Source organism: Drosophila hydei, unplaced genomic scaffold (assembly GCF_003285905.1).
Source record: "Drosophila hydei strain 15085-1641.00,03,60 unplaced genomic scaffold, DhydRS2 tig00008134-arrow-pilon, whole genome shotgun sequence".
NCBI lineage: Eukaryota > Metazoa > Arthropoda > Insecta > Diptera > Drosophilidae > Drosophila > Drosophila hydei.
The window spans coordinates 31,281-53,749 of NW_022045843.1; the positions used below are offsets into that span (position 1 = coordinate 31,281).

The 22,469-nt window shown below is 38.5% G+C and overlaps 1 protein-coding gene across 6 annotated transcripts; it reads left to right on the forward strand.

The window, feature by feature from the left end:
* Positions 1 to 310: 310 nt before the first annotated feature.
* LOC111593723 (kinase D-interacting substrate of 220 kDa) lies at positions 311 to 22,426 on the forward strand. Of its 6 annotated transcripts, none has more exons than XM_023306694.2 (12): positions 311 to 958; positions 15,472 to 15,606; positions 15,663 to 15,860; positions 15,913 to 17,473; positions 17,540 to 18,752; positions 18,822 to 19,000; positions 19,063 to 19,295; positions 19,358 to 19,528; positions 19,603 to 19,809; positions 20,048 to 20,378; positions 21,667 to 21,963; positions 22,027 to 22,426. In XM_023306694.2, the coding sequence occupies exons 2-12, from the start codon at positions 15,496 to 15,498 to the stop codon at positions 22,215 to 22,217; spliced, it is 4,692 nt and encodes a 1,563-aa protein (XP_023162462.2). In that variant the 5' UTR covers positions 311 to 958; positions 15,472 to 15,495; the 3' UTR covers positions 22,218 to 22,426. The 6 variants fall into 6 exon arrangements, with proteins under 6 accessions (XP_023162462.2, XP_030081418.1, XP_030081420.1 ...); XM_030225558.1 differs by lacking the exon at positions 311 to 958 and adding an exon at positions 6,078 to 6,600; XM_030225560.1 differs by lacking the exon at positions 311 to 958 and adding an exon at positions 8,099 to 8,319.
* Positions 22,427 to 22,469: the final 43 nt, after the last annotated feature.

Sequence of the window (22,469 nt, forward strand, 5' to 3'; positions counted from 1 at the left end):
ATAAGAAAGGGAATCCACTTCCAACATAGAAACGATTCATGTAAGATTCAACATTTTTACAAAAAAGGTTGAAATTCGTGTCAATGGTTAAAAATTTATAAATTGTTAAAATTGCAGAAATTGGTGCTACAAATGTATTTATTCGTATATCGATAATTGCTACGCGCTTTAGTAATTGCGTTTGGCCATATTGTGCACGTTTTGGCATTTGTCAATCTGGCAACATTTGTTTCGTATCAGACATAGCCAAGCAAACAATTCGGCGACTGGCCAATTGTATGAAAATTCGTAAACGCGTTGCCCATTGTTTGTTGGGTAGCAAACGGCAGCGAACGTAGAACTGTTGTTCGGTCGCCATATATGTAACTTAATTTAATAATAGTACAATTTATAATAGAGTGTGAAGATATTGTTTCATAATTGTATTTAATATACAAATTGATAATTATGTAAACTGTGAATATCTGCTGCTTAAATTCAAATGCAAATAGTGAAAGAATCATTTTTCGCGCAGTGTGCTGCTGCGAATGCTTGGTGCTCGTCTATATGTACGTGAATATGTACATATATAATTTTTATTGTGTGTTCGTGACAGTTTATTTAGATTATTTATAACCGACATATTCAATTTTAACTGTTAAAGTGCTGATGTTATAGAAAATAGTGTAAGAGCCATTGCGGGCGTAATTACAATCAGTTTTTATCGACGTTTCATTGTCGCACATACAAGCTCGCATACAGCGACACACGTGCGTGTATACATACAGACATAGCTACATTCATACATAAGTACATACACACATACACACACAGCAGCGCTCAGCTGTGCTCAGCTGTCGTTTGTTGTCAATGTGTCTGATCCTGCCGGAGTGTTGTTTTTGCGCGGCAAATTTGTATAACGGCATATCGTGCCTACAATAACAACAACAACAACAACAACAATTGTTTGACTTAACCGGTGAGTGACATGATCTGTATATGTAGAAATAGGTAGATATATATAAATCAACTTGTGTTCTTACAGTATCGATGAAAAAATCCAAATTTTAAACAATTTCAAATTCCCTATGCGATTTGATTAAGTAATGCTTAGTAAGACATCAAATCCAAGTAAATATCCGTAGCAAATATTCCTCAGGCACGAATTGTCTGTTTTGTAGAATTTTTGCGCCGTCATAAGTTCGCATTGACTAAAGAGGTGCTAATTTATTTAATAATATTGTCATTTGTGTGAGCAATCAATTTAATGATTTTCTGTAGACTCCAGTTAACAGAATTTCCAAATATATTTATTTTTAAGTATCATGTACAGTAGTGCATAGTCAACAAGCAAAAAGTACGAATATATGTAGGATTGTGAAAATATATTTAAGTTACTTTTATTATTTTTTTTCTAGTCTAAACAAAAGAAAACGGACTTTATTTGTTTGCTTTCGGTTATTTTAAGTTTTACATAATTTCGTTTAGCCTTGTTTTATTTTTGTCATAAGAATTTCGCTTTCTACGTAGCTTATTCAGCAGTCATTCATGGCTAACAAGTATTTAATAGACGGAATTGAAAATGAATTACTTCCGATTGGTGCGTGGGGCACTTCATTACGTCCTCAGAGTATACCTTTGACGCCATTCGTCATAATTGAAATGAATCTATCTTAATGCCAGCGCACTCGAAACTAAGCGCACTTTATCTTTGTTTCTGTGCCAGTTTGTATTTACCCACTGTGCTTATCTATATACAAATGGGACGATAAGAAAGCTAGCTGTGTAGATATGTACAGACAGGCGAGTATATATAGCTTATGTGTACATATATGACACTCTGCTACTATCAATCTGGCGGCGTCTCGTCTTGTCAATGCATTGTTAAGATTGCAAATTCTTTATGATTGATTTGCCTTTGTCAATATTTGGCGTACATATATTAGCTAATATGTATACAAATAATAAATATAAGGTAGCTTGATTTAAAATTAAAGCATAATATATAAGCATGAGATAGCATTTCCACTAAAGGGTGACTTATAGTAATTATTTAGTAATTTTAAAAATATGAAGATAAATATATAAATATTTTTAATATAAGTAAGAACTATGTATATCTTTATATTCAGCAACTTTTCAAACTACCCTTGCGTGACTTCTTATACAAACTGATATGAAAATAGTTCTATGGAGTGCCAAGAAATTTACTTATAAAACAGTTGTAAATAAAGCTTGAAAGGGTTTTCGACTTTATTTGTTATTATGAGAATCGCCTAGAAGAGCTGTGCTTGGCAGTATTTTATTTGTTTATTTGTAATAAAACATTTGTTTGGTTTCGCAAAACTCAAATATTTACAAATATAATCACAAAAATGAGTTGAAATGTTAGTTACATTGTTTCTTACATGTGATGCTGCAAAGAGAATTATGAAAGTTATTGATTAAGTCGAATAAGTTCAACTCTGTTAACCAGATCAGGTTGTGGCAGTATGGAATCAATCTATAGAGTATACTTGATACTCTCTAATACGTGTCTATTTAATATCCTATCAGATTAATACGATCAATACCGTCACAAATTGATGCTAATTTGTTAAAATTAATAAATCAAATCAACTTTTGATAAGCATTGAGCGAAAGCTCTGTCAGTTGCGTTCGACACTCTGAAAGTGGCAGAGATACATTAGATGTACGCGGTCCACTCCCGATATTGACATAGATTTCTAGTGATTTATCAAAATTTATAATGATTGACAATCTGTCAGTTTATTCCATATCACATTTTATGGAATCCCAAGCACTAAGCGAAACGGGCGTCACATTTACCACGCAAGTAAGTTTTCCTCCATGTTATACGAATGACTCAACAGCTGCTCAAAAAACCCATTTATACTTGATACTTAAAACTCGTATATATATCTGTATACATGCGCTTATATATGCATATTATGTGATATGTTGTATAAGCTGCTGATACTGCAACAAACTTTTGTGAACTAGAAACCTCGGCAGAGATCCACTTTTCTAGCCATTGGGACTTTCGGAGTAATAGATGATAGGTGGCAGATGGTAGATAGATGACAGATGATAGATAGATGATAGATGATAGATGATAGATGATAGATGATAGATGATAGATGATAGATGATAGATGATAGATGATAGATGATAGATGATAGATGATAGATGATAGATGATAGATGATAGATGATAGATGATAGATGATAGATGATAGATGATAGATGATAGATGATAGATGATAGATGATAGATGATAGATGATAGATGATAGATGATAGATGATAGATGATAGATGATAGATGATAGATGATAGATGATAGATGATAGATGATAGATAATAGATGATAGATGATAGATGATAGATAATAGATGATAGATGATAGATGATAGATGATAGATGATAGATGATAGATGATAGATGATAGATGATAGATGATAGATGATAGATGATAGATGATAGATGATAGATGATAGATGATAGATGATAGATGATAGATGATAGATGATAGATGATAGATGATAGATGATAGATGATAGATGATAGATGATAGATGATAGATGATAGATGATAGATGATAGATGATAGATGATAGATGATAGATGATAGATGATAGATGATAGATGATAGATGATAGATGATAGATGATAGATGATAGATGATAGATGATAGATGATAGATGATAGATGATAGATGATAGATGATAGATGATAGATGATAGATGATAGATGATATATGATAGATGATAGATGATAGAAGGATATCAGATAGAAAATTGATGATAGATGATATAACATCATTTGTAACTATGTCTGTGCTTCCCTGACGACTAGCTTTCAATAGCGATAAACGGAACTGCTAGAAACAATGACTGTTTCGATTCACCTGTCAACGTTTTCAACTTGCTGTAAGCAATAATAATCTGAAGTTTAATGAACTAAGTTTAATTGTAGTCTGTGATACTACATCATTGTTTCGACTTTGTTCGCTGCTGTTGCTTTTGTTTTTGTCTCTGCTTTGGCTATTCTGGGAATTGTTGATAGACCGATGCCAGACAGGCACAAATTTCACTCACAAATTGCTTGGCAAGTTGTATAAAAATAATTATATATTTGGACACTTACAAATACACATATATCACATATATATCTGCTTTTTTTTGTATTTTCTCTACGCTCTACGCTCGTGTATTTATTTTTATTATAAGTATTGTTGCTCTTACTTAGAATTTCTTCGATTTACATTATGGCATCTTTTTTAATGCAGCAATAAACTTGATGAAGCTGTTAATATAAAATAATTATAGCTGCTGTTTGAAAATTGGCAGAACATCAAGGAAATTGAACATGAACTTTGTAAGATACAATAACTTATATTAATAAAGGTGTGCTGCGTTGATATGGAAACTATTGAAAATAGATTACGTTTTCTTCTAAAATTAAGTTTTAGTAGTTATTAATGAATGGGTATGACTATATATGAAGTTCAATGTGTTTTGCCCCATTCTAGTTCAAAGGAAATCCCACTTTGGTTGCTTACTGTCTCTCATAATATATTTTAAATTAAAGCGCCTCAAAGTATGCACCACTTTTTCATTTGAGTTTGAAGTAAAAAAATGCCGTTAAGAAAGTAGTTTATATGAACAGTTTGTTCAGATAGCTATCTTTGTTAGACTTAACGTGAAGAGCTATCGCCATGATTGATATAATTTCTTTGCTGCTCCAGCTTGACTCCTACTTCATTTAAACATAGTTAATATAAACTATGTTTGCAGTATTAAATTATATTTTACGCTTTATATATTTGTATGTACTATACTTCCATTATAGTATTATCTGCTACATTTTAGATATTTGCTGGTTGAGTGATTTCATGTTGATTGTTATTTAGTATTTGTGTAAAGCACCCATTGAATTGCTCGTTCCCTTGGCAACTATAATAATGATAATAATAGGGCTATGCCCAACTCCAAGTTACTTACATATGCAGATTGATTCAGAAATGGGATGCAGGTAGACGAAGCAATGGTCAGGTAACTTAAATCAGCATTTATAAATAGGATTTTTCATATACCATTTACTTAAATTGACTCTATACATATATAGTTAAGAGTATGTTAACAGCATTTTATCTTACCTAAAATAATACGTGTGAATGTGCAGTCAAATTCTCTTCAATTTCTCTCATACGTTCAAACATAATTGTGTACATATTTAATGTACACTGTGTCAACATAGAATGCTTTCTGCTTTTCTGTGTGCTTTGGGTTGGGAGTAGACAGTCAACTGGGCGCGTTATCAGTCAACGAGATCTGCCTTACTGAACGAATACTATATGCCAGACGACAAGTGAACAAGGGAGAGAGAGCGAGAGAGAGAGAGAGACAGCGAGTCTGAGTATTCACTCACTGTTTGCTGTCTGCGAGAGCTGCTGTGCGTAATTTGGACGTTCCTTTCCGTCGTTCCACTAACAGACAACAGTTATTACGATAGCCAAATACAAGTACAAAAGTATTTAGTAGCCGTTGTGATTGCTCATTTTGGGCGCCAGTAATTGGTCTGTGTGTAAGGGTGTGTGTGTATGTTTTGGTACATTTGTAGTAGTACGAAAGCGCCGTTAATGTTTTTGCTAAATTCTTGTATTTTTATCAAAATGAATAGGTAAGGATGAGCGAAGAGGGAGTGCGCGACTAACAGATTACCTGCAAATGTTAATAATGTTGAAAGTTAATAAATATTTTAGTTTAAATAAAATAATATGCTAAAGAGAAAATCTACAAGACTTATATTTTTACACCCTAACTATCTTTGTTTGTTGCACATGTTTCAATAGATTTGTAATACTGGTTAAAATACATTGAGGAATTACAGGGTATTAAAGGGAGAAGAATGGCATAGAATCAAATACTTTGCCTGTTTCGACAAGTTACAAGAAGTTGTCATACCCAATTATGTCACCTGTTTCCCTTACAGGGTATGCGAAGTGAAGAGAATGCTAGGCGCACATGTGAGCTGCATTATTTGCTGTCGCTGCCTGTCCAGAGCCCCGGGCATTGCCTGCGGTTAGTTTTCCAGCAGTGCGCGCTGCGTGTGCTCGCTCGACAGCTCGAATACAGCGCGACGAGCTTTAAATAAAAATAAAATAAAATAATAAAACGGAATTAGAAATAATATTTAAATCCGTTGAATCTGTGTGCTTACAAAACTGAAAACCTTAATTAGTATCAAAAAGGTTATCAGCGGTAAACATTTGATCGGCGCATGCAAATAATTGCCTCGAACCGACTAAGCTGCGCTAAACGGAAACCATTTCCCATTCAATGTTTCGCAATTTAACTGTTTGTTGTGTATTAAATGTACGCTTAAGTGAATAAACAAAAGAATTAAAAAAAAAAAACAGTGCAAAATGGTTCGTACCCCCAAGTTGCAGCAAGTGGGGCGCGCCTACTCGGAAATGTCGCCCCTAAATCCGCCAACGTCGCCGAACTCCGGCCCCACGACGAGTTCCGGCCGCGAGCGCCACGATTCTGGCGGCTATGGTAGCATATTTCCGTTTGGCTTCTTTCGCAGCTCCTTTGGCCGCAGCAACAACTCCGTTCAGGTGGGTGTTTTCGATACTCTAGCGTCGTCTCGACCATATGTTTTGACTGGCTTAGATAAGCAAAGAGACTTGAGTAAACTAAACCAGCCAGACTGGCAGCAGTCAAATTAAACATATGTTCTAATACACACATATATATACAGCCATATACAATCGTATATATAAGCACAATCGTATGCTGATTAGAATTCTACAAACTGTAAGTCGATAGCGACAGACCTCCGCCATTGACATTTGTATTTAATTTTTTTTGCGCATATATAATTAGGTCTGTAAAACTGTTTCTGTGTGCAAATTTCTTATTTTTTTTAGCTAAAATCTGTTTGTAGTGAATTTTAAATTGCAATGCTATTCAACTGTAGACAGTTATAAATATTATGCTTGCCAGCCCTGTTTGCTGGGTTTTTCTGTGCAGCCAGAAAGTATGCAACAGTTTTAGAGCGAGTGCTAAATTCCGCAAGAGGTCTAATCCCTGCCAGACCCCTAAGGCGACTTAAACGGCAAGGCTTTGCCAGAACGATGGGAATGCTGTAAACTGTCTCCTTTTAATTCCTCATATTGTGACTGTGGATCGGCTCTAATTCCATATATATATACATGTGTTGTTAAGGTACTAAATTTGATTGTACAGGTTCTACACTTCTAATAATAAAATACTAAAAAAATAATATATTGAATTATAGATATAATCTATTGGTATTATCTGTACATATTTATATAGGTAATATGTGATAGTGGTATCTATAGGTAGTATATATAGATAATATATACAAGTAGTGTCTATAGGTATTATCTATTGGAGTCATCTATAGATAGTATCTATAGGTAGCATCTTTACATATTAGCTATAGGTATTAATTATACTTATTATCTATAGGCTTATCTATCTTTAGGTATTATTTATAGTTAATATCTATAGTTAGGCACTACAAATGGCTATTATCTCACCAGAAAAAGCGACTTGTAGACATACTTTTAGAGAAATATGTAAAGTCAATTTACGAATTATGACAGAGAATAGTTTTCAGACTTTTTAAGTAAGTTTGAGAATGTTGATTTGACTAACAGAGCCATAAACACAAGCATAAGTAATGAATCTCTGTTAATTTATAACATCGAATCTTTCCAGCTAGCTGTAAATTACTATTGACACACACTGTTAGCAATAATAAAGTTTGTTATGGACTGTCATAATAGAAGGCAACATTCAAAGCAAGCGCCCTCCACGGGCCGCTTCACTCAAAGTCGCTGTCTTTGGTTCAGTTTTATTTGTTACGCAGTCTGGAATGGATCGTCGCGATGATTCCTGAAGTGTGAAAATAATTACCGAAGAGAAGTGATATCAATCGCAAAGTTTTCCAATTTGCAAATAGGAAATAGAAGTTGTTTCAACACACTTGTTAAATATCCGCTGCTTATCTGTGCGCTTATCGAGCGAGCTCTGATAAATTCATTTGTTTGTTCTATTAATTAAAAGTCAAATGTAAACTGCGTGTCGCTGTGCATTTTCATCCATATATGGAACATGCATGCAGCTTCCAGCGGACAGTTCACTAAGAACGCCACTGGCAAGCGGTCGAGCTAAAGTTTTTAATAGTTTTCTTTTGGCTTTTCTCAATTCACTGGAAGCTGTAAACCACCTTCAAAACGGAACTAAGCGGCGAGAGTTTAACCAAAATGTTTAAGGCCCGTTTGAAAACGCATCCGGGCGAATCCGAGGTGTGTGACGTAATTAATTTCAATTGTAATTAACTAAAATTTTAATTGCGCTAAGGCCGAGAGCTTTTTGTCTTTTATAATCTGTGTTTAATTTATGAGATAAGCTAATGATAACCAAAGGATGAGTGCATTCGCTATATGCATTCTTTGCCTAAGATAAGCTGCAAGATAAGTGCACTAGATATACTAGATATATGGTATAATATAGATGAATGCCATTCTATTGTGACTAGCTTGAGGATTGTGTGTTGATTGGGTGCATTTGAAGCAAAGCTGCAAGTGTGTAACTTCTATATGTATTTGGCTTAACTTTGAACTGAAGCCATAAATTATCAAGATAAACTAAAGGTCTAGCTGCATAGCAGATAGACAAAGAATAACATAAACCTAACAATATTATTTTATTTGATCTCAATATTAGTGAGATCCTTTACAGATAGCGTGCATCTTCTATTTGAAACTATGAACAGCTTAAGAGATGAATCAAATATGAGCTGACTTGGCAGGGACTTGGTTAAAATAAATCAACGAAATTTTACAGCTAAACAGATTAAATATTTGTAAATTTTAATTAACAACAAACTAATTAATAATATGTTTATAGCAATCAGAACAATTCTTTAGCTTGTAATTGCTAAAGTTGCTCAAGCAGCAATTATTTCTCACATTTTGCTCTGAAGTTCTCTATCTCTTAACTATCCATATAAACAGATCTCTAAACAAGACCTTACTCTACTTTACTTTACAAAACTCCAAGATTTTGTTTCCTCTTTGAATGTCATTTCACTTAATGTGTTGAATCAACAATTGATTCTGACTTGATCAATTGAATATGCAGTCAATTAGACGAGGCAAAGCACCGACCGTTCAATTGTTGTTGTTCAATCATAAATGAAAAAGAAAAGCTGCTGCAAATGCAGAATAAACACTAAAGAATGAACATTAATTAAAGTATAAAACATGTCATATGTGAGATGAACATACTTAATAACTAATCAGTTGGCCCAGGCGGCAGCTGCAGCTCTCTTTACATAGCCCGAGGGCCCTCATTTCTGTGTCGACTCATAAAGCAGCGATAAAAATAAAAGACTTGAAACTCGCACAGTGTCAGCGAAAGAAGCAGAACTGAAGAGCGACCATGCAGTCGAATGATAATGCGCCAAAGCTTAAGCAAAAAGCAACAGCGAAGCCATCAACGTCAGCAGCTGACCCGAAGGCGACTGCGGCAGCAGCAGCAAAAGCAGCGACCAGTTCAACAGACTCCAAGCAGCGCACGATTGTGGCTTTGGTGCGTGGCCTACACGATACGGGCATACGTGATCTGCAGTCACTGCATCGACCGCTGCTCGAGTGGGAGGATCGTCGTGTTCTGCCGACCTGCAAATCCACACCAAACACAAGCAACCGCACGTTGCATCGACAATGTGGCACAGAGATGGCGCCGCATGGATCGCTGCCGCGTCTGGTCATCAACATTGAGAGCTCCGATGCAATGCCAGCGGATGTCCTTAGCAGTGGCAATCGCAATACGCTTTCGCCCTCGCCCACGCCAACGCGTTCACTTACGCCGGAGCTGAATGGAGATGCGTGCAGCGGCAGCTGCAGCCATCATCAGGAGCATAGCACGACGCCCAATGCGACGCGACGTTTCAGTCACTTTAATCTGGCATTGCGTCGCTTCTCCCACATCCATGTGAATGTACTCAGTTTTGTTATCTTTTCACCTTTATTTTGCTCTTCCTCTACCCCTTGCTGTTCATTGTTTGTTCTGGCTTCTTGCTTCTAATGCCCTACTCCTCTTCATCTATATAACCCGTCCTGGTTCTATAAATGCAACATCTAAAAATAAACATGCTAAGCAACTTTTTCTTCTTCTTGTTGATGTTGTCGCTGTAGTTGTTGTTGTTGTTGTTGTTTGCTGTTTGCTGTTGTTTGTTGCATTGCTCTCCTCTTCTTCCTATGCTGTCGCCTATGATCCCAACTTGTTTGTTCATTTTAATTTGCCTTGCCATTCAACTTCTTGTCTAACCAAAAATATCAACAAATAATAAAACAATTCAAATATTTAACAGCTGCCTAAACTTGAAACAATTAATACTAAAATATTTATTTTTGGTATTTTTACAACTTTCCTCAAGACGCAGCTTTCAGCTCTGCTAGAGTTAGCGATTATGCAACGTAATGTCTGAGGTGCGTGCTGCCTGAAATAACCTTTAACATATTAAATATACTTAAGCGCGTCATGCGATAAACAAACATTAGTTAAGGCTTACTTACTGTCAGCTCTCTGGCTAATAATAATATAGCCACTTGAAGCAGCTACAAAGTTAACTTCTAATTGGTAATCGGTTATGAAATGTCTCCAAGCTATCTAAAGCTGTCCATCAATGGGCTAATTTTGACACGTGAAATGCTTAGACTATAATTTATTAGCTTAAAGTAAATATAGCTAAAGGTAGGGGGAAATTTTTTGGCATTACAATTCTTATAAATATTACTAGAGTTAATATTGATCATCTTTAAATTTATTATTATTAATATTTTTTATTATAATTCTATTATTATATTATATATATTATTATTATAATATTATTAACATTTTTATTATTTTTATGAATGTTAATATTACTATTATTTATATTATTTTTTATTATTTTTAATATTCAATTATTCATATTATTGCTCTTAGAATTATTATTGATATTATATTAAACTTATTACTTAAATTATAATAATTAATATTAATATTACTACACTTATTATTTTTTTTTAAATTATAATAATTAGTATTAATATTTCTACAATTATTACTTATGTTTTTACTCGGGCCCCACCGACTGCATAATACTCGTTAATTCATTTTTGGTGAGTCTCCACTGTAACTTTGCAGTAACTTACCGGTCCCATTTTGTAGTTCCAAAGAACCATCTCATGCCTCCTTTGGGCAAGGACATATCAGTTTCAAAGATACAAAGGAACTTAAAAATATCTTACACATAAATTTCACTTGATTTCTCACGTATGTACTACATACTTTTCTGGACCTGGGTTATATACTCAAGTAAATATTTACAATTTCAAGTCTCTATCAATTTGAATAACAATGTTTCAGTTACAACATCTGTGGTATATATGATAAGGTTACCAAAGTACCACAGAGTATATGTTCGAAATTGCAAGCCTCTAGCTTCAGTAGCCAATATACTCCTTTAACTGCGTGAACGAGTATAAAAACATACAGTGAGCACTACTTACATTGCACTACCTGCATTGACCTTCAGCATAGACAAAACTCTATTAGCATAAACTAGTCTGGGAATCGAAACCCGATTCTCGCCGCTCGAGCTGTCACTACGCAGCTCACTCATCCAGCGATCAGTGCAAAGGAAAATAAAGTCCTAAAGCTCATTAGCAGCTACAATCATCGATGATCATTGTGGCTTTCACATATGCTTATGCAGGCAAAGATTTGACACTTAATTGCTTTCTGAAATTTTCAAAACATTAATCAAGCTGCATTTATATGCAGTTGACCCAAATCCGAGGTGATTTTTTTACTTGACCAAAGCTAAAGCAAAAAAAAAAAAAGAAAAATCCCCTTCTGCATGCGAACAGCAATGAGCAATACAATAAGTTATTGACTTATGCAGTTTCTTGGTTGAGCTAAAAGAATTTATTGTCTACGTTTATTCAATTTAGCTGAAATGTTTCCTTCAATTAACTAATGGACTAGGCCAACACAGACAGACAAGCAGAAATTGTATTTTTAATTGATTAACAATTAACGAATGCAGTGGAATTATACTAACTAAGGTTGGTCGACTAAGTGCGCGGCTGCAGTCGGCCTTTACAATGCCAAGCCGTAAATTAAAGAGAAACTTTTTCTTATGTCCGACAGTGTAAAGGCAGAGCTGGCTTAAGAGCAGAATTCCAGCTAAACAGCATTGGTCATTGGTCACCTGGTCATTGGTCACATCTCCCGCAACATTTTAGCCAAACATTCAGTTAGCCAGTTGGCCAGTTAGCCAGTCAGTCGGTGGCAGTGCGTGCTTGTGGCAAGAGCGTGCGCGGCAAATGTGCAACAGCTATTGATTGCTCTAGCCAAATTGGCAAACAAGTTTAAGTGCCAAGCGAAACAAGCAGCAAGCAGCAACAGCAAAAACAAACTAAATTACAGCATTTCATAGTGCGCGCGCTTTTTAGCATCCACAGATAGAGATCTCTGTGCACAGTGTCTGCCTACATCTGTAGTTATTTGTAATCAGTGACGAGTTTTGAGAAAGCGCGCGGACCGGGGCCAGTTGTGTTTGGTTGGCTTGATAAGCAACAACGTCATGCGACGCTACCCGACACACGACTAACCAAACCGACGAACCGCCCGACCATCCAATAACAGCAGCAGCTTGCACATGGCTCGCATTCAAAGGCGATTCGTCGTGCCGTGCAGAAGCATTCTTCGAGCGACAGTAAAAATGAGAAAATAAATAAATATTAAAACAATAAGAAACTGCTTAAATATAGACAATAAAAAAGCCATGCAATTTATTACAGTTAATTAAAAAGCTGTCGCCGCTTTTTTGCTGTTGCTTCTGAGTTACGTGTATCTAGTCTTCCCATTGCAAATCATGAGCTGATAAAAAAAGCAGAAAAGCTGAAAAGCAAGAGGAAGCGAAGAGAACTTGTCTAAAATAAATATAAAAACATTTCGTTTACAAATATTTGAGATCAACTAAAACCAAGTTCGTGTTCGTGTGCGCGCTGCAGTGTCGACAAAATGAAATTATCCAAAAGTTTGGATGAGTTAATTTTAAGCGCATCGCGCTTGAGCTTAAATAACTTACGTTCGCCAACAAAGAAAAAGGCCAAAAATGTTCGTATTTATTCACAATTAATTAAACACAGCTAAGCTAATAAAACACAAATTTATATCAATATTTAAACGTGCAATATTTAACTGATTTTCAGCTACTGACGCATACCTAGGTTTACTTTCTACGAAATTCGAATATATAAATATAAATATAATTATTAAGGCAAACAATAAAAAATAGAAATACGTAAAGTAATTTTTAAAAACAAAATATAGAAATAAAAATATTTAAAAAATATAACAAAATAAAAACAAAAAACGTTAACAAAAAAAAAATTTCAAAAATTTTTCAAATATTTTTAATATTTTTGAATGATTACAACAAATATTAAAAATACAATTTTAATAAATCTAAACTAAAATCTTAAGACTTGAGTTATTCAAAAAAAAATATATTTTTAAAATCATAAAATCAATAATTAAAAAAATCTTTAAAAAACTAAAAACGTATATTTAATAATTGAAACTAGTTAGCTTTAAGAAAAATTCAAATACTTAACTATTTTTTATTGTATGTTGTGTGATTGAAAAAAAAAAAAAGAAAGAGCCGCTCGCTTGTGACGCTTTAATGCGTATTAGCACTTAAAGCTATTTAATAACCGTGTCTATAGATGTACTTACACACACATAGCTATTTAAGTATAAAGAAAAAACCTTACACCTTTACTAAGATGAAACCTTAACGCTTCACTGTTTACAAAATATTTATTTATAAAACATTTTCACGTCTCAAAAAAAAAAAATGAGAAAAAAATTGAAGCGAAACCAAAAACAAAATCTATTTGTCCAGACTTCTTCCTTCTGGAGCACCAATTTTTTTTGTCTCAGCTGACAGCTTAATTTGCCTGATTTATACAATATTTAGATACGTCTATGATAGTAGAGCTACTGCAAAACGTGAGTTGATGCCTATTTTAGACTAGCAAATACTCGTAATCTCGAGTTTTTTTTGGCGCCATCATAAAATATGAAGACAAACACTGAATCACATATGTATCTATGTAAATTTACCGAAATCAGAGAAAAACTTCAACATTTTCAAGAGGATGCTTTTCTCATTTCATCCTCATTTCAGCCTTAACAGGGGCTTTATATATGCTTGATCAGAATCAAGTTCAAGGTCTATATACATATATGCTTGATCATAGTCAAGTTCTAGGCATGGCTGTTTGTGTGTGGGGTCTGGGAACAGGTTATCATAGCACAGGTAACAGGTTTATCATAGCACTGTCATAGGACTGTTCGCTTCAAAAATAAGACCTCCTGCATAAAATCTTATCAGTATTGAATGTTTTGAGATAAAAATATTTCAAATAGATCGTTTTTCGTTATTTCAGATATTACGGAATACACTCCTCAGCACATTCCCTCGATCACTTCTAGTGCCTATGCATATAAGGGTATTTTAGCTTCGTGCTGACTTCAGGTCTTTTGTAGGCGCCACTATCAATATATTTCTTAGCTAAGACCAGACATTAACATTTTCGACAGCTCGCTGTCTTCGATCGTTCATGGCAGATGGACATGACATATTTTATTTCAGTTGACAGCTCAAGTTATCTGAACGAAGTGCAAGTTTATCAAGTGAACTTGCAGATCATAAACACACGATACTTGTTTCTTATCAATCTGACATTAAATGAATCGATCTTCATATATTTATTTATTTAGTAATCATTGCTGAGATTCCAGCTATAAATTCCGCTTTAAACGATCAAATCTTACAGTTTAGTTTAAGCGATTGGGTCGAATAAACACTAATAAAAAATATACGGAAAATAACGAATTTTTTTTATATATTTAAAAATGTTTCTCGTTAACCCATGTAAAGCTGTAAATGCCTGACAAACTTTAACATCATTTTGTTTCCCAGTTTAAAGTTATCAAATAACATTCAGTGTTGCTTAACCCGAATATATATATATATATATATATGATATCCTTTATATATACCCTGTACAATATCCTCTACACTTGCTGCACTTAAATTTCTTTGAGTGTAGTTCGTTTGGTTCGTGTTCTGTTTATCAAACGATAGAGTTTTTCTTTCTCTTATTTTAGCATGTGACTTGCGTGTTCACATCTTGTATGTTGATTTATATTTAATTGAAATATGTTTTGCCTACGCAATTAAAAACGAACTCCCGCCCCCAGCCCCCTAATTAACTTAAGCAAACAAAGAACTAAGAAAGCTGCATGGAAATTGATTAATTGATTAATTGTTTAAAGCATTCATCAATTGCTGCTAGATAATGAACTCTACCCTATTTGTCTTCGTCTAGAATATAAATCGATACGGAGATTCCATGGGTTCGCTCGGACATCGCGCGGTTCTGCAATACATCGACAACAATGATATATCCGGTCTCCGCGCTATACTCGACAGTCGACATCTAACCATCGATGATCGCGATGAGGTAAGGGAGCTGTAATATCATGTGAACTCTATCTAATGCCCTAACTTGCCTTAAAGAATTCCACAACTGTGCTTATGGTCGTGGCCGGACGTGGTCTGACTTCGTTCGTGCGTGAGTTTTTGGCCCGCGGAGCCGATGTTCAGGCCGAGGATCTGGATAACTGGACGGCTCTGCTGTGTGCCACGCGCAATGGCCACTTAGATGTGGTGCAACTGCTGCTGGATCATGGCGCCGACATAGAGCATCGCGATATGGTAAGCGACTGCAGCTTCTCAAATACTTAAGATATTCACGAGCTGCTTGCAGGGCGGCTGGACTTCCCTGATGTGGGCTGCGTATCGGGGACACACGGACCTGGTGCGTCTGCTGCTGGACAAGGGAGCGGATGGCAATGCTCATGGCAATTACCATTTGGGTGCATTGCTCTGGGCGGCTGGCCGCGGATTCAAGGACATTGTGGAGCTGCTGGTGCAACGCGGCGCCAAGGTCAATGTGGGCGATAAGTATGGCACTACGGCTCTAGTGTGGGCCTGTCGTCGTGGCAACGTTGAGATTGTGGACACGCTGGTCAAGGCTGGCGCCAATGTGGACACTGCCGGCATGTACTCATGGACGCCACTTCTGGTGGCTGCCGCCGGCGGGCACACGGACTGCGTCAGTTCTCTACTGGAGAAGAAGCCAAATGTCAATGCCCTCGACAAGGATGGCATGACAGCACTGTGCATAGCCAGTCGTGAGGGCTTTCAGGACATCGCAGCTTCACTGATAGCTGCTGGCGCTTACATCAATATTCAGGACCGTGGTGGGGATACGCCGCTGATACACGCAATCAAAGGCGGACATCGTACTGTGGTCGAAGCTTTGCTCAAGAAACACGCCGATGTCGATATACAGGGCAAGGATCGCAAGACGGCAATTTACACGGCCGTGGAGAAGGGTCACACGCAAATTGTCAAATTGCTGCTGCTCACCAATCCCGATCTGGAATCGTCTACCAAAGATGGCGATACGCCGCTTTTGCGAGCTGTACGCAACCGAAATCTGGAGATTGTTCACATGCTGCTCGATCGCAAGGCCAAGGTGACGGCCAGCGACAAGCGTGGCGATACCTGCCTGCACATAGCAATGCGTGCCCGTTCCAAAGCAATTGTGGAGGCGCTGCTGCGCAATCCCAAGCACAGTCAGCTGCTCTACCGCGCCAACAAGGCCGGCGAGACGCCCTACAACATTGACTCGCTTCATCAGAAGACCATATTGGGTCAAGTGTTTGGTGCGCGACGACTCAATACCAACGAAGACTCCGAGGGCATGTTGGGCTATGAGCTCTACTCCTCTGCTCTCGCCGATGTTCTCAGCGAGCCCACTCTAACCACGCCCATTACCGTCGGCCTCTACGCCAAGTGGGGCAGTGGAAAGAGTTTCCTGCTGAACAAACTGCGCGAGGAAATGAACAACTTTGCCAAACAGTGGGCGGAACCCCCGACGAAGACCAGCAGCCTGCTCTTTATCGTTTGCCTGCACATATCGTTGCTGATCGGAACCATTGTGGGCTTGAGCACCTGGTCCGTGCTATGGGGCGCACTAGCTGCTATTGTCTTCTTGGTACTGGCCTATCTAATGCTCGCGGCGGCCAAGTACTTTAACTACCAAATGGACATGTATTGGGCCTACTCTGTGCTACATGCGCTGGAGAAGCGCATGACTCGGCTGCGTCTCATACTGCAGGTCACCTTCTGTCATCCGCCTGGCCCGCAAGCCGACTCTCAGCCCAAGCCCGTGCGTTTCCATTTTGCGGAAGCAAGCAGTGCCTCGCCCACAGGCGATGGCGCCGTGGCGCACATGCTGGCAGCCCTGCTCGACGCCATAGGTGAGTGGCTACTTAGCTAATGATATTGACGTTGGCAAGCTCTACTTTATAATATTTGTTTTCCAGAGTCACATTATGGCTGGCTGTCCACGCGACTGTATCGTGCCTTTCGTCCCAAGTGCCTGAAAATGGACGTGGGCTGGCGCTGGCGTCGCATGTGCTGCTTGCCCATTGTGTTGCTCTTCGAGCTCGGCCTGATCACCCTAGTAGCGGGCGTAGCGCTGATAGTTGCCTACTTCACGCACGCCAATGATGTTGAACGTGAACAGATTCTGGTTGCCGTCTACGTGATAGCTGCGGTGCTAGTGACGCTCATCTGTACGCATTTGCATGTGCTGGCCAAGGTCTGTGGCTCGCTGTTCATATCGCACAAGCGCCAGCTGAAGCGGGCCGTACGCTCCAACGAGAATGCGCCTTTGACTATGCTGGGAGCCGAGGTGGCTGTGCTGACGGATATGGTCAAGTGTCTGGATGCCTTTACTAACCAGCAGAGTCGCTTGGTGGGCGTCATTGATGCGTTGGACTCCTGTGATACGGAACGCATTTTGACACTCTTGAATGCTGTGCAAACGCTGCTCTCCTCGCCCAATCGCCCCTTCGTGTTGCTCATCTCGGTGGATCCGCATGTGATTGCCAAGGCTGCTGAGGCCAATAGCCGACGGCTTTTTACCGAAGGCGGCATTGGTGGTCACGACTTTCTGCGTAACTTGGTGCATCTGCCAGTTTATCTACAAAACTCAGGACTGCGCAAGGTGCAGCGTGCCCAAATGACGGCGCTGTTGTTCAAACGCAGCGGCACTGACTATCAGGTCGAAGATGGACCCACTTTGGGTCATTCGGTTTCGGCACGACGCCTGTCCAATGCCTCTGAGATAATGTCGAGCCAAGAGAAGTTGCGTGCGCCGCACAATACTCAACGCGGTGGAGGTGGCGGTAAAAAGCTGCGTCTATCCGAATCGGTGGCCAGCTCGATTGGCTCGAATCTGCATCGGCTGGGCCAAAATCCGCAAGGTGTGCTTGATCTGTCGCGCATTGTGCTGACCGATGACTACTTCAGCGATGTGAATCCGCGCAGCATGCGCCGCCTCATGAACGTCATCTACATAACCGTGCGTCTCCTCAAAGCATTCCAGATCGACTTCAGCTGGTATCGACTCAGTTCCTGGATAAATCTCACCGAACAATGGCCACTGCGGGCCAGCATGATTGTCTTACATCACGATCAGTTTATGGACACCAATGCCGATGAGAACATCTCGCTGCAGAGTGTCTATGAAAAGTGAGTGAAACTAATAAACAAGAATATCTGTATAGTAATAAGAAATACCTAATAATGCCTAACTTTCAGGGTTCGCCCGAAACTCGCCTGTCTACGTGAGGCGGCGCCACTGCTCGAGCTGGATCGCGATGAGCGTAAGCTGGATGCCTTTCTGCAGCTGCATAAATCTGATTTGTTGGTCGCGGACTTGCGCATCTTCTTGCCCTTTACAATCAATCTTGATCCGTATCTCAGAAAGGTGCTGAAAGGTAAGTAAATTCTAGTTGAAATCGCAAAGGACATTCGTTAATTTCCTTTGCTTCTGCCACAGAGGATCAACAAATCATCGAAGACGAGGGTTCGCTGGTGCTGCAAACACGCCCCAGCATCACGCACAGCATGCGTCCACATCCGCCACCGACAACCTATGTGCCTTCCCCTCAAGTCTATCCGCCATACCATATGCTACAGAACGACTTTGTTCCCAATGAGCTGCGTTCGCGCAATCTGAGCGTGATTGAGCCCACAACACCGCTCATACCATCGCCCAGCGATTCCTTTGGTGTAAGCCTTAAATATAATTTGTATAAAATGATTTTATTATAAGTTGTCAATGATTCACGCAGGATGATATACTGCAAACAAAGCTCACGGACCTCACAGTCGAGGGCGTCATAAGCCTGCTTGAACGCATTGAGGATCTCAAGCCAACGCTGCAGAAACTGGCGCCTGTGCTGCGTGAAAATGCAATTAACGGTCGCGTGCTGAAGCACTGTGAACTGACAGACCTCAAAGCGGTAAATACAGCTTGGATATATTCAATATGCAAATATATATATAATGTAAACTCAATTATTTATTTACCATGCAGGTGCTTGGCCTGAGCTTTGGCCACTGGGAACTGTTTCGACTGCTTATCACCACGCTGCGCGATGTTGACCGACTGCCACGCAAGATTCGGCCACAGGCCGCTATTGCAGAGACGCCAGCTAATGTGCCCGTGATGAGGGAGGTGCCAGATACAATGCCAGTGCCCTCGCTGTCGCGCCGAAACTCTGTTAGTCATATGGAAAAACAGGTTAGTTAGGGAATGGGTTTGATGCACATATAAAGCTCAAAGCAGACAGGATCTCATCTATGTACATAATTGTGTTTATCTTTGTCTCTGTCTAACGCTTACCAAAACTAGTCAAAAATCCATGATTATGAGTATCTACAGGTAATACAACGCCTAGCGCCCATAGACCCCACATTAACTCTAGATTCGACATAAAAGTTCTGGTATACATATATAAAATGCGTCTTTTCTTGTATAGGTTACGCTTGAGGAACAAATGATTTGCGGCGCATTGCAAACATTAAATGAGGAGGCTTTTGAGGATGTGGCCAGCAGTGAAAGGCCCAGTCCGTCTGGTTTGCCCACAGGTGAGATGTTAGCTGCAGCTGCACAGCTGCAATTAGCACCCATTCGCGAGTCGTCCGAGTTTGGTTCGCCATCGGATGAGCAGAAGATTCACAATCTGCTGCAGTATAACATCAACAACAACAACAACAATAACAACGACTACAATCGCAGCGCCAGCTCGCATTCGCTGCAAAGTCTTAACGCTGGTGGAGCTGCCGGCGGTGGGCTCCAAATGCGTATGGGTAATGGCAATAGTAGCGCCGATTTGATAAACGTGGGTGGTGGTGGTGGGGGTGGTGCTGGTAGTATGTTCTATAATCAGCATAGCTTGGCGCACGGTGCGCGTCCAAGTTCAATTGCCGATGAGCTGCTGATCGAACCCATGACGCCCTATACCCAGGTGCCAACGGTGGTGGTGGTGCCCAACTCTGATCAAGTCTACGATGATACAAAATTATAAAATCCCTCTACTAGATGTCTACCATATACTAACAAACATATCTGTATTACAAACGAGCTTCCTAACCAACGAACCTGTAAAAAAACAGTTCGAAAACTAAATTGAAATAATGATATATGCCTGTACTTACATAACATATGTATGTACGTGTGTATGCGTCTAGCAGTAAGAATAATTATAGCATATAGTATCATAGGTATTAAGGAACACGTGTATTTGGTGTACCTTTAGGTCTGGCATAGTTCTTAAGAAAAATTTACTAAACAATTAGTTGGCTAACAATCTACACATACCTATATATTATATATATATACTATATATGTGCCATTAGAGCAAGCATTTCCTACATGTGACTGGGACTTGTTGAAAATTTGAAAACGCTTTTGCAATTTTATTTAAACAATTCTTCAATGGAAACGGCTTTTATACTCTATTTAACGCATTTGAATATGTTTTTTTTCTGCAAATTTTATGTTTACTTTTTGTTAATTTGGCAATAGTTCATAAATAACCTAATCCAAACTCAAAAACCTTGTTGTGCTCAGGTGTTTGATTATTTACAGTATTTTGATTTAGTATTTACAAATTGTATTACAAAAACCGAAGACGACTGCACGATTATTTAAAATTAGTTTTAAGTTGCCATAAAAACAATCACAATTCAAATGAACAACTAACCAAAGCTGCTTCCAAGAGCGAGTTATTAACTTAATGAAATATTTAATAAATAATCATACGAACAACTTCTTACAATTGCATTTTTATATGTTCGCCAATCAAATTGAAACATGGCTTTTGTTGCTTTCGACTCAATTTTGTTGAATAATGCATGCAAAATTTAGCTTAGCTTGTAAATATTATTAACCAAAGGTGTTGGGTAAAAGATACTGAAAAAATACATATACGTAAGATCTATCTATATATATATATACTTCGTGGAAAAGGAGCACTACATTGCCATCAAGTCGTCCATACAGAGCATCATCTGGTTGCTAATTGTGTTTGCTGTGTGTCCTATAGCTAAAATCCCCCTTTTCCTATATCTCTAACTGAATTTTTCAAATTTATAGACCTTGATTTGTCAAGTGCCGGTGCCATGTTTGCTCCAACACTGCTTACCTCTGGCTCACCAATCCAGCAGCGTCGCGACTCTATACTGAAGCAGCAAGGCAGCGTGAAGTCAGAGAAGCGCGTATCGATCAAACAAACGCCCAGCGGCAGCAATTTGGCTAACATCAACAACAACAACAATAATAATAACAGTGCAAAGCTGGCATCAAATGTGGAATACGTCTCGGAGCGTCAAGTGGAACTAGCCAGTGGGCCGGGCAGCAGCAAAGGGCGCCTAACCACCAAGCCGCCAGCAGGTAATGTAATTCAACTAATATTTATATTGCTTATTCATTCAGTTGTATCCTTTATTCCTTTAGGTCCAAGACCGGCTTCACTGATCATTACTAAAAATGATTCGAATTCGCAATTTCAACTGCTGCGCTCCACGTCCATTGAATATGAGGATATCGAGGCACAGCAGCGCGCCTCAATACGTGCTATTAGAACCACACTGCTCGAACAGCAGGAGGATGAGTCGGCGCCTTTGGTGTTTACGGTGCGCAAATGATAGGACTGCAACAACTGCGAGCAGCAGGAACAACAAAAACAAAAACTACAACAGAAGATTCAATATGTGCTTTTTACTTAGTGCCAGTTAAATTAAGTTACAAATAGGCTGTAGTTCGTGTAACGTGTGTCACTGTTCAACGTTGTAATAATTTAATATTGCTAGAGAATGAATTGTTTAAATATATACACTTACTATTATGAATTTAATATGCGCTCTATATGAAAGTATGCATACGACAATTAAGACAAA